General features: G+C 41.4%; 1 protein-coding gene across 1 annotated transcript in view; it reads left to right on the top strand.

Annotated features, from left to right (window-relative positions):
* Window positions 1–19,155, top strand: part of CUNH16orf89 (chromosome unknown C16orf89 homolog) — a 167,390-nt gene that overhangs the window by 22,287 nt on the left and 125,948 nt on the right. The window contains exons 3-4 of the mRNA XM_088466904.1: window positions 2,177–2,333; window positions 9,560–9,677. Of these exons, the coding sequence (XP_088323030.1) occupies window positions 2,177–2,333; window positions 9,560–9,677 (275 nt within the window). The remainder of the gene's footprint in view (window positions 1–2,176; window positions 2,334–9,559; window positions 9,678–19,155) is intronic.

The following is a 19,155-nucleotide window of genomic DNA, read 5'->3' as shown; positions in this document are numbered from 1 at the left end:
TGTGAGCATAGAAGGCCCATCTGTGGAGATGACAGCAGAAAACATCCCGCACATTAGGTTATATTGTCACAGTGTTCCATAAACAATCTGCTGATAAAAGTATAGAAGTTACTGTTTTTTTCACTAAGAATTGCCAAGTAATTAATCCTTTTGCAAATAAATCTTCTTCTGAGGTAAAATTACAAAACAAAGTGAAGCAAAGACTCCCCTGAGTATAGTTAAAATCAGAGAATTTATGGCCGGATTGAAATGTCTGATTTGTCTCAGTAGTAGATCTGAACATATGGTTATGACTCATTTAACACCAGTATCACCTTAAAGACTCAACAAGTAAAGAAGATGTGAGCATTATTCTGATAACATAGTAAATGTATGATCTATAATATATATTTTATTTACAGAGCTAAATATTATATATTCAAAAAAGATTATGGGTGGACCGACCTCCAATGGGCATTGTATGTATATTACCACCCTGACCGTACAAACGCCCCCAGCTCCTGTTTGGGATTATTAATATTAATAAATATGACCCCCCTCCATATCAGATGTGACCAGTTTAGGCCTCCTAAACTAGACTGTTGTCTGCTCTTCCCTTACAAAACAGGACTGGTAACCGACATGAGGTTGTTGCATGAGTAAGAGGACCGTTTTCAAAGAAATCCCAACCCTGACATAGAAATTACTGAAAATAATCATGCATCAAGTGTGAGCATTGAAATACTGTACTGCTTTGCAATAAGTTGTGATGTAGCCCTTGTTGCACAACATAGCTTCAATCCAACTTTATCAGACTTTACTGCTTAGTGAGAAGACACCTATATTATTATATGTTTATATATTCTAGCAGACTATGTTGTATCTATGTATCTATCTATAAATATATACATATTGTTTTGAGATCAAGGCAGGGGTGCCCTTTCCTGGGGTAGATGGGCACTTCCAAACACACATCATCCAGGAAACATCACACCAGTCCAGGGTTTCCATGTAATTAGTCAAAGCTAGTTTATTGTACAGTAAAGCTGGGTACACACTTAGCGATATTTTGAATGATTTGCCCAATTCTAACACATCGGAATGACAAATTGTTCAAATCATGCAGTGTGTACTCACTCTGCATGGGCCGGTTCATGCTCCCGTGGGGTCATCAGCAGCTTCTTCTGTTCAGCGCTACATGAAACTCAACCTGATGATGTTCCTTATGACCCCATGCAACGGGATGCGGCAGGGGCCGACATATTGGCCGGTCAGGTACCGTATCATCTAATGTGTACTGGCCACCCGATATGTCAGCCCATCGGTGCGGCGGGATCGCCCGAAGGATCATTGGGTACACACATCATTTAGTGTGTACCCAGCTTAAGAAAGAACATAAAACAAAATCCTAACATTTCACGGCTCTAGCTAAACAAACAGGATCTCTTTCTCAACTGTGGTAGGACCCAATGCCCTTATCCCAAACACAGGTATATGTACAGTACTCATGGTCAGTAAATCACAGTGTCTCTTAACAAGCCTGCTGCCTGTTTCCCCAGGTAGTGAGACACTGAGTAAAATCCCTGACACACTTTTATCAGCCTCTAACAGGTGCAAGTACTAATTACAAAAAAGAAATAGAACTACGGCGCTGCCTCTTGTTTTCTTCAATCACACGGGAAAAAAATACGATTAAGGGCGTCTATTTCCTCCTTAGATGTTAGATCACACTATACTCCTTTTTGAAACAGATGGCTACTTGATCCTTGAGGAAACTGATTGGTAGGTCGGATAAATCTAAGAAAAAAGGGGAACAAGGACCAGCGCCTGATAGTGTAGTAATTGATTAAACCATGAAGATTCATTAAATAATCTAAATATGGCCGTACCATATATATACTTGTATATTAAGCATATCACAAAAATATTTAGATCGCAGTCATAGAATCCCACACTGGACGTAGCCTTCAGCTTCTATCTTTCTTCCCCACAGTAACTAGGAATTCACCGACCAGATTATTGCAACCTGGAATTGCATTAAGAAGGTCCCATTTCATCTGTACCTACAGGATACAAAAGGGAGAAAGTACTGTCTATCTATCTATCTATCTATCTATCTATCTATCTATCTACTGTGTGTGTATATAACAATATGGGCCATTAAGGTTTTAAAAAAACTTTTTTTTTTAATAAGCAGAGTTTCAAGGACTGTTTGGAGATCAGTTTTGGATTCTTCCTTCTGCTTGGAACCATACTATCCAAGAATTTGTATACAAAGAAATATTACCTGATAAATCTTTGTGTTTAATTGAGGAATTTAGTGATCAGTGTATTTCTGCTCTTCTGGGAAACCCGTAAGTAACCGACTTTAAGTTTATTGTTATCGTTTTATTCTTTTTCAAATTATTGTTCATTATGATTATTGTTTTATTTCAGCAAAACAATGTGATTGTTACAAAACATGGTAATCATACATATAGGTCATGTAATATTCTGGACTAGTTTAATTGTATCTTTAGACATGCTATCAGCATTGAAGAAAAAATATACAAATGAGGATCACTGTAGGTTGATAGTGTATGCCTGGTCATGGAGGCACTGTACTAGCTTTCATGCCTGTGGAGGCTAAACTCAATCACTGTACAAGCTATAGCTGCAGGTAATGACAAAGAGAAATAAAGATGGCTCTTAGGTTGGAGAGTCTTTGTCGGGCAGTTATTTAATATAGCAAATGCCATTTTAGCCATCAGATTTAAAGATGGATCTCCCAGCACTGATTTAGTACAGCCAGGGTAGAGATGGGATTGAGCCTCACCCTGGCAGTGTGTAGAAAGGGAGAAAACACCTTTCATGGCACAAAGTGCAAAGTTAAATTAAGACTATGACCCAGGCCTTCTGTGAGTTTTGTCTATACTTGAGCAACCACCAATATTTGTATTGCCACAAACTATGGTATATGGATGTTGGGTAATGTGAGCACCCCCAGTCATTTCACAATGTGTCTCCAATGGTTCAGGCTGATTTCATGTGTAAGATATGGGAATGAGCTAGGACTAGTTAAAGGAACAGGATACTGAATTACCACCTGCCAGCCAGTGTATGTAAAATGTATATACTGTAAATGGCAGAAATAACATCAATTTCCTTTAACAAGGTGCTGTGTGTAAGTTTATGGTATCTATAAACATAATTATTCTGAAGGTTCCAATTTTTGCTTTCAAGACACATATATATGATGTATTCATGTAAAGTACACATAAAAGTGTTGAAGCCAACATCCTGAGTCAACACTCTGCTCACTACCCAGCAGTCCTGATCCAAAATAAGCGGTCAGGGCAATCCAGCCATAATCACTAGCAAAGAGGCGCTGAATCAGTAGCAAACAGTTCCAGGTACTGGTTAAGGAGCCTAATTGTGTCAGTGAGTATTCTTCTGTAACTGGGGTACAGTATCATGGTAGTGCACAGTGGACACAGTCAGTGAGTATCTGGTAGACTAGTGGCACCAATAGGTGTGATCAGTTAGATTAACCCCAAGCCAAAACAAAGTAAGATCATACCACATGTATACATTGTGCTGAATGTAAATATTTTAAACCTAGGGTCGTACTGGCATTTATTTTTCTGTGTGTACCAGGCAGATGTATTTGCTTTGAAAGAGGTACATGCAAAGGAATTAGTTATTAACCAGGTTCCTGATACACATTTGATGTCAATATGGGTATAAACTACTGTAAATAATATCAGTATAAACAGTGAGTTGAAATGTTATCACTTATTATCAGTGAATTTTGATGCATCTCTTCCATGTTCTTTAGCAAAATTTGTGTATTGTTAGGAACTATGGCATCTATTGCTATAAATTACTATGTATATTAGAAAATACAGTACTTTGTATTTCTGTGACCTGTATAAGAACATCTTGCCTGCAGCCTAATGCTTTTTATGGTCACAAAGATCTTTGGTGACTTCTCATACAATATCACAGTACAGTAGATAGTAGATTATCCAGGATGGGTCTGGCCCATCATGGTACTAGGGAAATACATGGTGAGCCCCACTGCAAATTAACAACCAGTGGCACATTCATACCAGGTGGCTGCTCAGTGGTGGTGCTGCTCAGTGGTGGCACTATACATGAGGGGGCACAATTTTGATCAACATGTTTTTTTCAAATATTTGTAATAGACTTAATAATTAATAAATTACATAGGCATAATAGTGACTTTGCTAAGTTCGATGCCTCACACACAGTATAGGGTACAAAGTTACCTCTATGGGCGGTGCCAAGTGTTACTATAACTGCAAGGAGAATGGGGGTTCCCAAAGGACCCCCATGGGGTAGAACTTGAACAAATAAGTGCGAAGGGTAAAGAAAAAGTACTTTGTGGGATATATCTGTAACACAAGGAATGTGACTTAATGGTCCCTGAAGCCGGGTACACACTAGACGATGTGTCGTCCGATCCAGTGGATCGGATGACATATCATCCACATCGGGCAGTGTGTACCCGCTATGTCGCTGAGGATGTGCGCTCCCAAGCATCGCCGGCAACATCGCCCGTCGCACCTGCAGGGACCCTACAGACTTTTTTAGGTGGTTCACACTAGGACTACATCGATACAACACAAATATCTTAACAATACGAGAGAATTATGTTTATTACATACATTACCTAACACTATTTTAATCACAACCTTGAGTGACAGAACAGGACCTTAGAGCACTTACGCTATACCCCATCTTCTGTAATATTTATGTATCTTTTGGATAGGTTGGGATGCCTTCCCTATGTTTAGAAGCTAAAGGTACTATATATACCTCCTGTAGCGCGAACCTTAACATTAATTTATTTGTCAACATGTGAATGCTGCTGGACTCTATTGAGAAGAGGAAATGGATTCATCACCATACACTAGCAGGATAACCAGACTCTGGCCAGATTTAAGAAGAGAGAGGATTGTAATGATAACAGGGTACTGAGCATTGAAAATAACAGTTGAACTTCATTGGTATCCCCACAAATAAATGTATGATAGATCTATATATCTGTGATAGATGTTTACCAGTATATTTTCACAGTAGGTGAATATTCAAGAATACTATGTGTTTTTAAATGTTACAAGTTAGGTAATCTATGCACACTAGATAGTCTGTCATGTCATCTTGAATAATTGCTGTTGCTTATTGTCATCAGAATCCACAGCCTACTGGCACGCTCTGAATTTGCATCTATTGCAAGCAGAGACATTGTGAGACTTCATGCATTAGAAGTCAGCCATACTGTGCTGTAAGTGGCACTCAGCCTAGAACACAAAAACACAGAAAATACAACAATGTGTTAAACTGGAGTGTGGATCAATGTGATATACAGTATGTTCCTCTGTTGGTTAAGCAGATGCATCCTGGCTCATTTTTCTGTCCAAATAGACTGTATGGAGCCTCTCAATGAAGGCTGCCTCACTAATACCTGAGAAGAAAGGGATGGCTCAGGGCAGTACCTCCTATATGCTGGCATAAATCCAGGGCAGGTGAGTTAAATGGACCACTCTGCTGAAGTCTCACATCCATGGGAACCAGACACAAAATAAGGCATCACCCCAGCAGCTCTCTTTCTTGCCTGGACAGTACTGACTAGAGGTTATGGCTCCTGTTGGGAGGATCAGACTTTGTCAAAAAGTGGTGAAACATTGGGCTTTATCTTTCTCTCACTGCTAGAGAAGTGTAATATGGTGGCTCAGCAGCCGGGACCTTCCTACCAAGGGAAGGTGATTATAGCTCCTTTTAGAAACAGTTATGCAGTATGCTAGGTTTGATCGGTTGACATACTGGTATTTGTTCATGTAAAGTGCTATAATCATCTGTGCTGTTTTTCACAATAAAGTCACTGTCAGGTTGCGGCCTAGGTTTCGGCCGTTAATCACCTCAGCGCCGGCTTCCCCTGACCTCTCGAACGGCCAGACGCCAGGTGCGGCAGCGAGTGACGCACTGAGGTATATGCCTGGGGTCTGCTAGGACATCCATGTGCTGCTCCGTGATTTGGTTTCTCCAGTTACCATCATGGACGCAGCCATGACAGTCTACATCACCTGATTAGCTCTTTACCCAATGGCAGCATTGGCTGTGGTCAGCTGACACTGTCCTCCAATGGACTGCTACCTTAGGGTATTTAGCCAGGCTCTGGACAACAGGAAGTTGCCTGTACAACGTCGTTACTTTCAGTGAATACTTACTGTTGCAGCATTCCAGGTTCCAAACTCCTTTCTTCCAGTGATATATTCCTAGTGTCAATTCACGGTGTGTGTACTCAGTATGTCATTCGAGTACTATCTCCTAAGTGTCAAACTCCTGTGCCAGTTCTAGGTCTGTATCCACAATGTGTGTACTCAGTACGTCATCTGAGTACCATCTCCTAAGTGTCATTCTCCTGTGCCAGTTCTGCATTTGGATCCACAGTGTACGTACTCAGAACATCTTCTGAGTATTATCTCCTAGTGCCATTCTCCTGTACTAGCTCTGTGTCTGGACCAACAGTGTATGTACTCAGTACGTCACCCAAGTGCAACTCCCAGTATTGTTCTCCTGCGCTTTCCCTGCAATTGTGTTCTTCCATTTCCCATTTGTGCCAGATACATGACCAAAGGGCCATGACCTGCTTGCTGGGTGCAGCTTAAACCCAAATTCCAATTGGAGGGGTCACTGGTGAAGACCTCCCAGTATTGTTCTCCTGTGCTTTTCCTGCAATTGTGTTCTTCCATTTCCCACTTGTGCCAGATACCTGACCAAAGGGTGCGACCTGCTTGCTGGGTGCAGCTTAAACCCAAAACCCATTAGGAGGGGTCACTGATGAACACCTCCCAGTAAGTTAGACTCCGTGCCTTTCATCAAGTCTAGCCAACATCCGGTACTTGTGGATAAGGAAGTCATATATTCAGGCCCTTCGCCTCTGGTTCCTTTTCCAACCTGGGACCCCGACTTCCAATCCCTCAGTAGAAGATCTCCATAGTCCAAATGTGAGAGTCACATTAATTTACACACTATAACCAAAAATTGCCTAGCTACAGTTTTGGGCCTCATTTATCAATGAGTTTTATAACTCACAGTGAGTGATAAAACTTGATGTGTATTATAAATTGTGTTCCAGCCAATCAGCTCCCAACTGTAATTTTTCAAATAGTTGGGAGCTAATTGGCTGGAGCACTATTATCATACTCAACAAGTTTTATTACTCATTGTTAAGGCTAAAACCTGATGATAAATTAGGCCCTTTGTACCAATTTAGAGCTAAATATTACTGCATCATCCTCACAAAGGGATGACCATGCACTCAGCCAATCAGAGCAAGCTAGTGTCATGAGAAAACCACTGATTGGCTCAGCCTCAGCACATATTTACTACTGCAAGTCATGTGTGCTCATTCACTCTTGTTGCATTTCTGCTAGGAGCAAGTCAATGTTTCTTACATGGTTTTTATTTTTGTACTCTTTGGGCTACTCCAGGAAGAAAATTCTCTATCGATTTAGAGGTTTATTAAAATGGTGAATCATGTAATTGCTGTCTGTGTTTTGTTTTCCTCTATTAGATATTATTATTATTGAACTACATTTTCCTGCCCTGAACTAGCCCCGACAGGGAAGCAGTCGGGAAGCCGACGGACCTAATCCCGACCGCCGGCTTCCCGACTGTCTAATCCCGGCACGGGTCTAAAGACAGGCGTCGAGATACCGATGTCTGTCATTAGACCTATGCCGGGAGCCTGACGCCCAGCATCCCAATCAAGGAACGCCAAGCACCGGGCGTGGACAGCCGCGCGGGGGAAGGGTTAGGTTGAGGGCTTCCAGGGGGGACTTAGGGTAATGCACCCTCCTGGGAGGTTAGGGTTAGGCTAGGGGAAGGAAGGGTTAGGGTTAGGCACCCCCGGGGGAGAGTTTAGGGTTAGGCATCCCCCCCGGGGGACTTAGGTTTAGGCAGCGGGGAAGGAGGGATTAGGTTTAGGCACTTAGTGGGGGGATTAGGGTTAGGCACTTGGGGGGAAGGTTAGGGTTAGGCACCCCTAAGGGAGGGTTAGGGTGCGGAATTAGATTAGTTACACTTACCTTTAGAATGATCGGGATTTCCTCCTCTGTCGGGCTGCAGCTGTCGGGATTAGAACCATATTGATTCCCCCCAACATGCTATGATAGCCCTGGGCAAGGTGGTACTTGTGGAGGGGAGCAGAGAGTAACACAGCACAGGTAGCAACTACAATAGACTACAGTAGCTACAGCAGATGAGAGATAGTTGTTGCTATCCCTGCTACTCCAGTATTTACGTCCATGAATGTACCTATAATAAGGCAACCGGAGATAGCTATGACAAGAATTATATTTAAAAGGCAGATACTGTGTATATATAATGAATCATTTAAAACAAAAAAAAGTTTGTTTATGTAAGTAATGAAATGAGTGCTATTTCAGTTGCCACCTTAAGCTGTAGTATTTTCATGCACACCCCTGTGAGAATGTATACAATTTGTACATTAAACAAATGTGCAAAAGAGCTTCTCTTCTAAAGTTCACATAACTGGTCACTATAAAGTAAATTCTGATTACGAACATATATAGTTGCATTTGAATTCATACAAATCTGTGATATGCAGCATACTGTATATTCTATATTTATTTACATATATTAACATTTTCCATTGCAATTTACTATGTGTGTTTTTATTACATAATTGTACTAGACGCTACTGTAGCTCAGTTTTTATTTTATGTACAATCACTGTATAATGAGAATTGATATCTTATTTATATCTGGCAATTAAATACTGTATAAAGATCATAAAAAGACAAGATTATTAGTTCATAATGAAACATTTGCACTTGGATGCCAAGTATATGGTGTGCATTATTATACATAACTAGCTCAACACATATCCAGGCACAAATTAACATAAAACTTAGCTTATTAAACAAAATCATAGACATGAAAAAGTATTAAATAATGCAGAGTGCGGAAAACTAATTTCGCTTGATGGATTTCCTATAAAATATCCGGAAAAGAGACTGAAGGAAAATTGTGCGTGGTTTACAATTCATAGTCCAAATGAGAAATCATAATTTCGTGTGTACAAAATAATATAATAATGTATGTTGATCAATTATTCAACTTGGGAAAATGGCTGAGAATGAAAAATGGGTTAAATTGTTTAACAATGTATAAAAGCACTAGCATATCATTTACTTTTTTTCATAAGACATGAAAAACAGTAGAAAGTAAAAAGCAGCAAATAAATAAATTAATAACAGTATATGGACAATAAAAAAAAACCACAACAATAATAGAACGTATAGCTCAATTCAGCATGGATTTACTGTATTTCAAAGTGAACTCATTAAAAGTACCAGCAGGGTGCACTGTCTCCAATGTTTTAAGCGTTCTTGTTACTTACACGCCACTTAGACAAGTGTCTATTATTTCAGGTTGTATGGGTTTTGGTAAGGAAATACAGTAAATTGAAAAGCATCTACCTAGCAATTGTTATATTAGCAAATACATACAGTAACATTGTTATTTTTATTTTTTTTGTCTGTGAAAGGAATGGAGACAGAGAGGGCTGCATTGTGAGTAATCCTTGCTGTATGAAGATGAAACAAAAAGGATGCAGTGATTACTCACTCTCTCACCAACTTCTGTATTTTGTCATTGGAAAAATGGTAAGTACAAGTGTAGCACTGTGTTAGCAATCATCTGTTGATAGATACATAGTACACATATGCATCAAAGAAAGCACATCCACCAGACACTTGTACAGTGTATGTTGGACTATGAAAACCTGTATGAATTTGACTCGTGTCCACTTATCCCTGGTGAGATAGAATGGGGGAAAGGGGTAGGAATCTATGTTCTAACATAGGTCGAATACAGTAAGGGCATGGTTTTTCAATTGGTAATTATTGAGGATTGTGAAGGATCACAGGGAAGCAAGCCTACATGGCAAAACACATGTCCTGCAGCTTCTCCCCTGGCTCTCCATGTGGGTGAAGCATCACTCAGAGCAATCGGAGATTCCACCCTGCACCCACCTCTCAGGTATTCCTTTTCTGTGGGGATAATGCTCTTGATGTGAATCTGGCTTCTGCAATGTCATTTTAATACCAGAAGCCACCTAACTCCTGGCACATGAGTGACTGCCCTCACTTTACTGTTGTTTACATCAGCACATTTACTGGCCCCACTCAAATCTGGCATCCTCTCCCTGGAAGATGCCAGAAAGCAGAAGGTGCTAGGGCATCTGTGTAGCAGAAAAGCTCATTTCACATCAGCATGGGCATAACTGCACATGATATTTTGTTGGTAAAAACATGTAATTTTCCCTTGTAAATTTGTATGTAGCATACTTTGTGTGTGGAAAGATGACAAGCCTTTTGAAGCTGGGCAAGAGAGGTTATAGGAAGGTCTTTCTTCCTGGGTAAGCCATAAACCTGTCTGGCTGTATAGAGCATGAAAGAAACATGTCTGTGGAAATTATATGACAGCTGGCCAGACCCTTGATGAAACAGTCATTAAGAGCCCTGTGTTCGGTTTGGGAACAGTGATCAAAAAGTAGTTGTTTACATAGGAAAACACTGTGTTTTTGTGTAATTAAAGAACCCATGCTCAAGTGGCCATGAAAACCTGAGTTTTAGCCAGCTGGACAATCCACTCTGAGCTAAAAAGGGTTAAAATCACCCCAGGGAGGGGGGTGAGGGAGTGCCTGGAAATGCAGGCATAAATATGTGACTCAACCCTGGCCCATTGTTCATTCTGCATGAGGCTATCGAAGGATACAGGTGATCCCAAATTTGCCACTGGGAAGGCCTCATCCCAGAATCATTTAATTCAACATGATTTGAGTGGTATGTTTCTCCAATTTGTTATATTATTTTTTCAGGAAATTGTAAGTAATGGTGTGATTCTCTTTAATATTATTATATTCTTTGTAACTTTTTGTACATAAACTTTGAAGATATTCTTGAATTAAACATTAATTCTAGTTCTGTGTTTTTATGACCCAAGGTCTACTATGGCTCATGTTACCTATTTTTCTAAGTATTGATAATTGTGTATGCAGGTGAGAGCAGAAGCTCACCTTCTGCTTTAGCATTACATTTTTCTTCTGCTGGTGGCAGTTACCAGGTTTAGTTAACCACACGTGCTGAGGTAACCTGTAAAAGTCACGGGCGGTGATTCTCAGATTGGTATATCTTGAGGATCGGCCCGTAGGACCATGACAATTGGTTCGCAGTGGTGGGACAATTGTTTTTTTTTTAATAAAAACTTAAGTGAAGGAGGGAGTACTCTGAGAGAGGAACCCAATTTCACAAGATACCAGAACTCAAAGCTTATTTTAGTAAAAGGCCACACTGTGAAAGCAATTTCTGCTTCCCCACTCCTGTTCTCTTAATTTTATTTTGGTGAATGATGGCTGTAAACTACAAAGACCTCAGGAAGGAAGATCTTGAGGTGTGGTGCAGGCAGAAGGGTCTGGAAAGTGAGGACCAAACCAGGCAACAGATGATCAAAACGCTAATGAATGCAGACATGCAGCAAGGAGCTGGAGGGGATCAATTAAATTCTGGGTCTGTTGTTGAGGAGCAGATGGCACTGGATGTTACGGGGCCCACTCATCATAGATCAGACTCCTCTAATACCTCCAGTGGGAACTCTGCCTTGGATCTGTATCTGCAGTCGGCAATTAAGTATGTGAAAGAGCTCAACCCGGCTATGGTGCTGCGGCTTAAGGAGCAGTTCAGTACTAAGGAGGCCAGAGAGGCTGCAAAACATAAGGCTGCTATGGACCTGGAAGCGACTGCCATGGCAAGAGGGGCTGCTGAACTCAGAGCTGCTATGGAGCTGGAAGCGGCTGCCATGGCAAAAGAGGATGCTGACCAGTTGGAGTTAGCTAAACTCACCCAGCAGTCTGTGGCTTGTGATACAAATACCCATCAACTACGTCAAGAACAATTTCCAGTGATGGAAAATGACAGTGAACTGGACACCTTTTTCAGGACTTTTGAAAAGACTTGCCATCCATTTCAATTGGACTTGAATCTGTGGGTCAGTTATTTAACCCTAGGCCTAAGAGGGAGAGCGCTGGATGCATTTGCCGACCTTCCGCAGGAAATGGATGGGAATTATGCAGAAATCAAAAAGGCATTGTTTGCATGATTTAACATTACCCCGGAAGCTTATAGGCAGAAGTTCAGAGGTCTAACATGCAGTGCCTCTAATACTTATGCAGGACTGTCCACACAGCTAACAACCTTCTTGCAGCAATGGCTGGATGGAGTGCAGGTGACAGACTTTGAGGTGTTAAAGGACCTCATTCTGCAGGAGCAATTAATCTCCCTGTGCCCAGCAGAAATCAAGGAGTGGGTCCTGTATTGTGAACCCAAGACAATGAAAGAAGCTGCCAGCCTAGCAGATAAGTACGCTGCTACCCAGACCACCACAGCAAAGAAAAGTTAGAGATCACCCAGGCAACCCACCTGGAAAGAGAAGCGACCTGGAGGAGCTGTCACATTGCCTTCCACTGCAGCTGCGACTCCTGTTTCAGCACCAGTAAAGCGGGTGGGGGGAAAGCTGGTTTGGGCCACGGGCCGCCAGTGTTTTGTATGTGATGACACCGGGCACCTTAGTGCTAGTTGTCCGGTAAAGAAGAAGAGGACACCCTCTCCTGCAGGGGCCTCATCTGCAAAAGCCGTGCATGCCGTTTGTATGCATGAGGGTCCCAGGAGGGTGTCAGTGAGAACCTGCAAGTCATGGTCATAGGAAAGCAGGTAACTGTGGGGCTACGTGACACCGGGGCAGATTTGACATTAGTGCATCCCATATTAGTGGACCCATAGAACTTTATTCTCAGAAAGACAATTGTCGTATGTGGTGTCGGGGGACTCCAGTCCCAGGTATACCTGGACTGGGGGGTGGGCAGAGGTTTCCAGGAGGTGGGTGTGTTGCCCCATTTACCCACAAATGTGCTTCTTAGTACTGACCTTGGTTGTTTGAGGGCTACCTATGTGACAGAACCTGATGTATCTAATACCATGTAGCTAGTTTCTCCCACTAACCTCATTCCTCTCCAGGTGGCAAGTGATCCCAATAAAGTACAAATGCCTATGTGTAAGATGGAGCAATGATGCTATATAGTGTTGTAAATGCTCGTGTTGAGTTGCAGGTACCCAAAGAGAATACACCAGGTCAGGTTAATGTGGTTGATTCTGATAATGTATTGTCTTTTGCCACTGTAGCCAGTAATTCTGCCAATGCATGCATCACTGTTGAGGATAATGTGCCTATGTGTGGGAGTGACCTGGGGGAGGCTGCATGTGTTAAAAATATGTCTGCTGAGGATGGTGCCATACGTGTGTGTGCTGTCACTACACGATCTCAGAAAGCACAGTCCAGGGGAGAGCTGAGACACACTGCCGCATCTCTTCTCCCTGCTCTCCCTTGTGAGAGCAGTTCACACACACAGGAACAATACCCACACACTGAGAGTGCATTAGGAAGCTTGGCATTCCAAGTAGAGTAGAAGACTAACCCCTCCCTACTCACCCTCAGGGCAGCAGCTGATGAGCCTGACAATGCAAACCAAACACACAGGATGTACTGGGAAAATGATTGCTTATACAGGGAGTGCCCTGTCTCTCATACAACACGAGCCCAAGTTACTGAGTTTCAGCTTGTAGTACCCTGAACTTATCGGGAGGGTCTGCTTAGGGTAGCGCATGAAAGACCCCTGGCAGGGCAACAAAAAATTCTACTGGCCAGGCATGATGACTGACATACCAAAGTACTGTCGGCCATGTCATACCTGCCAGTTAGTGGGGAAATCTGGGGATGTAGGGAAGGCCCCCCTTATTCCCCTCCCCATTATTCCAGAACCATCCATTTGAGCGGGTGGCTGTAGACATTGTAGAAGCCCCTAATAGTGGTATGTGTAGTGAGGGTAATGTAATACATGCTACTGGGTTAGAAGGTAAAACTTTTTTTCCCCTGGTTGGAGAGTATCTGGACTTAGAAGCAGGGCAAGGCTTTAGGGAGGTGAGGCAATTGCCTACTAATGTTCTGCTGGGGACAGATCTGGGGGGTATTTGAATGTCCAAGATGAATGTTCTTTTGCCATGATTTCTGCTAACACTACTTCTCCTAAGGTACCCTTGGATGCTCATCCAGGCATGAGTAAAGATGCTAACAGGGATGTTAATGGGTCTATGTTGAGAAATGGCCTGTTGAAACTTTTATGCTGTACGGAACTTTCCTCTGATCTAGCAAATAATTCTGTGAATGTCTGTGGTATCAGTGGCACTGCTTATGCTGGGGAAAATGTATCAGAGACAGGTAGTCAGAGTAGGAGCCAGGACTCAGGTAATGTGATGCTGAGGGAGGTTACGAAGTAAAAAGGGATTTAGTACCCGCACAAGAACAGTTCAATCTTTACATATTATATACTGCACCCATACATATCATCTAGTAAATATTTTTATATTTGATTTCTCATGGGAGGTGCACCCTAGAATAAATATCACATGCAAGACAAAGAGGTAGTATTTTAAAGTGAGACACTTAAAAACCAGTATCTCCTAAAATTTTACCTTTATTACATAAATTAAAAGCGAATTACAAAAACAAAATGTGAAGTGATATGTACTTGTAACATGTATGTTATATTGTCAGTTAAAAAATGGACACCCCAGTATTTGGATGTCGGCCTTGAGCTAGAATGCAGCTTTTGGTATTAGAGGTGTATTATTATCCATGTCAATTATCAACCTCAATTAATTGGTGGATACCTCTCCAAACCCTCTATACCTGAAAATTCACTACTATCCACTAGTGGGTCTTATATATTCTGAATCCTGCTGGTTGCCAGAATGAAAATGTCATGTAACTACACATAGTGACTATTTTTTCTGTTACAAAGATGCTGATATTTGTGCAACTGGGATCAATCTCCACTGCCATTCATTCTGCTGCTCTCAGCAGTGATCATTTGTTATCCACAAAAGGTCAAATCAATTGACTTATTCAGTCCTCTCTGTATAGTTACAAACAGTATATGTCTGCCTGCAGTATCATTCTACAATAACCAGTACACCCTGTGTAATTCACTCATACTGTTCAACAATATGTGTTGTATAAACCAGTTAAACATCTGGTACACACTTGAACACAATTGTGTGTGATCCAGCAGGTTATCACACTGCAGTTGTAGACTGCTAAGGCCAGTGTGAAACTATCAGTACAATTTCATGTGTATAATATTCCCATGGGGTGCTTGGATACCCTTACTATATTAAAGCAAATAATATTTAGAGCACTTCATAATCTTTTCACTTTTCACACTGATAGCCACTCTCAGGGAGATTCTTTTGATATTTATTTATAACCACAGGCAGACGTCAGACACAGTAAATAATTTATTTGTACAGGTTAAATGTCTGCTAGTAACATGCATATAGTTCTATTGAAAACACTTTCACTCCATCCTAGCTATATGGTAGGAATGTGTCTGGTGTTACTGTGGCCAAAATATATTTAGAGCAAAAATAACATTGCTGCTATGTCTTCTGCTGGTTTGTTATCATCCATGCACTCATTATTTCCCGCATTGACTATTGCAATTCATACTGGTCTTCCCAAAAACATGCTATCGCCATTACAATCCATTATGAATGCAGCTGCGAGGCTTATCTTCCTTGCCAAACGTTCATCGTCTGCTACCCAGCTCTGTCAGTCCCTCCATTGGTTGCCGGTTTTCTACCGTATTCAATACAAAATACTGTTACTTACACATAAGGCCATTAACCATACCACACCAACATACATCTCTTCACTCATCTCAAAATATCTCCCAACCCGACCTCTCCGCTCAGCACAAGATCTGCGTCACTCAACCCCACGCATTACTTGCTCCCATTCACGGTTACAGGACTTTTTTCGTGCTGCACTCTCTCTATGGAATGCCTTACCACGCACAATAAGACTTACCTCTAGTCTTCAATCCTTCAAGCGTTCCCTGAAAACTCACTTCTTCAGACAAGCTTATAAGATTCCAGAACCGACCACATAACCTTCATAGTTTCCATGTCTTATTACATCCCCTTTTACAGTCCACACACAATCTTGCATATCGTCTTTCTTTCACATACTCCTGACATTTGTCCAAACATTCCTGTGTGACTGGATCATGCAGCCCACCAAGAAACTCTGCATTCTGGCTGGACCAAATTGCTAGCACCTATCCTTGTGTATCAATGCCTATTTCCCTATATAGTGTAAGCTTGCAAGCAGGGCCCTCTTACCTCTATGTCTGTCTGTTTTTACCCTGTTTTGTTCTATAAATGTTATATAAGAAACTGTTAATAAATAAAATAGTTTCACACTGGCCTTAGAAGTCTACAACTGCAGTGTGAGAATCTACTGGATCACCCACAGTTGTGTTCAAGTGTGTACCAGATGTGTAACTGGTTTATACAACACATATTGTTGAACGGTATGAGTGAATTACACAGGGTGTACTGGTTATTGTAGAATGATACTGCAGGAAGACATACACTATTTGTACCTATACAGAGAGGACTGAATAAGTCAATTGATTTGACCTTTTGTGGATAACAGATGAGTCACTGCTGAGAGCAGCAGAATGAATGGCAGTGGAGATTGATCCCAGTTGCACAAATATCAGCATCTTTGTAACAGAAAAAATAGTTACTATGTGTAGTTACATGACATTTTCATTCTAGTAACCAGCAGGATTCAGAATATATAAGAGCCACTAACGGATAGTACTGCATTTTCAGGTAGAGAGGGTTTGGAGAGGTATCCACCAATTAATTGAGGTTGATAATTGACCTGGATAATAATACACCTCTAATACCAAAAGCTGCATTGTAGCTCAAGGCCGACATCCAAGGTCTGGGGTGAATACTCTATATTTGAAGTGTCCATTTTTTAACTGACAATATAACATACATGTTACAAGTACATATCACTTCACATTTTGTTTTTATACTTCACTTTTAATTTATGTAATCAAGGTAAAATTTTAGGAGATACTGGTTTTTGAGTGCCCCACTTTAGAATACTACCTCTTTTTCTTGCATGTTGAGGGAGGTGTCAGTGGCAGCTGTAGTCATACAGTCTCAAAAGGTTTGTGAGGGAGACATTGTGTGACTTTGCAGATTCCCCCTGACCCCCCTCTTGCCATCAACTCACTCACACACACAAAAGCAGATCTCTGCCCACCTCCTGAACCCTCTGTGAAAAGTCTAGCTTTTCAGATGGAATGGGGGACTGACCCCTCCCTGGACTTCCTAAGAATACAAACTGATCAGCCTCTCAGCACAGCCATCCATGACAAATTGTACTGGGAGGAAAATTATTTGTACAGGGAGAGGTCTGTCTCCAACACAGCACAGGGACAAGATAGGATTGGGTGTAAAAAGGATGTTGCCGTATTAGGTGATAATACTGAACTGTCTCACATCTGTGTTGTAGCTATCCCTGAAGGAATGAATGGGGATTTGTTAGCAGCCATGGGTGTACCAAAATTTGTGGCTACTGCAACACAGCAGGTAGTGTCCTGGGCACTGCCCCCCAGAGTGGAGCTCATTAGATTGGTTACCATGGGTAATGTGGAGCCTGGTATGGTCAGTTCTGTGCTTGAATCTACTCTTGATGGTATGGAGATTGCTTTTCTAAATATAGGGACAAAGGAGTCTGATCCACAAAACTTAATGTCTAACCCTAGGGTGAACAAGTTGTGTACCCCATATATTTCTGATGGGGCACGTAGGATTTCTGGAGTATCTGAAACACTAGGTTGTCACATGTTGCCTTGTGCTGAGATGGTTCCTGAGGGAGGAGACTTGTCCAGCTCCCAGGAGCTCCTAGATAAGGGCATGAATGTAATGCTAGATGATAATGACTTAGGTGACACTGTAAAGAAGAAGGGTGTATCAGAGTCTCAACCTGCACTTCTGAAAACCCCATCCCCTGAGCCAGCAACCCAGGAGAGTGATGACCACATTTTAAAAAATATGGTGTTTGAGTGTGCTCTCTATCCTGATGTAGGTCCCAGGGGACTAGATATGGACAATATTTCTTCTTGGATGCTATACATGGAAGCAGTAAGCCTCAGACTTGTGGAGACGGGACAGAGAGTCAAAGGCAACAGCTTCTGGGTGGGCTACAGGAGACTAATAGGGGTATTCAATATGGGAGCGAAAACATCGTTTTTGCGTTAATATCGCACTTTTGACGTCATTATCGCAGGTTTGACTTTTACATCGTATTCAATTTCAAAGACTTATCGCAGGTTCGAAAAGTCTTTGATAAAGTTTGATAAGTTTTCACCATTGAATAGGTGTCGAAAAAAAGTGCAGAATTGGGGTTTTATATCTACAAAGGAAGACGCTCGGTCTCGGCATGTGTGAATTTCTTCACCTAGGCCTCATCCCAGAACCATTTAATCCAACGTTATTTGAGTGGTTTGTTTCTCCAATTTGTTATTTTATCCAGGATTGCACATACCCCAAACCCCCCTATATCCCTATGAATGTAAGTCCCGGTATGTTATTGTGCACTTTGGATACAGTTTTTTGCATGTGGGATATCCATAGCCCTCATGTGTGATTCATTACTAAGAAGAGTGTATTAGAACAAGCTACACATTGTTCCTTTTTTCAGTTTTCTTTTATATCGTCATCGAGGAAAAAAGAAAAACAATTGAATACATAGAACAATTCTTTTGTGATCCTTAGGAAGACTTTTCTGGACTATTATTGGTTTTTATATATATATATATATATATATATATATATATATATATATATATATATTTGTATGCATATTACAATGTGCACTCCTTGATCCTTTTTAATGAAACATACCTGCACACTCACACTTAATATACAGGGGACCCCTACGCATTCTGTCCTCTGTATTTTTGAACAAGGACAGGCTTTATAAAGCCCAGGGCTGGTTAGGCTTTTGCGGGGGGGGGGGGGACACTGCATGTCATTTTTTAAAAATAGGAAAACACGTGTTACATAAGTACACACAGAAACATGCACATATCTCATGGATATATGCATGTTTGTATGTTAATCTTACCTGCTTAGGATATACTCGCTATCCTGAAGCAGGTCT

The sequence above is a fragment of the Taudactylus pleione genome, unplaced genomic scaffold (assembly GCF_031769625.1).
Source record: "Taudactylus pleione unplaced genomic scaffold, aTauple2 ptg000066l, whole genome shotgun sequence".
NCBI lineage: Eukaryota > Metazoa > Chordata > Amphibia > Anura > Myobatrachidae > Taudactylus > Taudactylus pleione.
The sequence above is the reverse complement of the archived record's forward strand: the minus strand, read 5'-3'. Positions and strand labels throughout refer to the sequence as shown.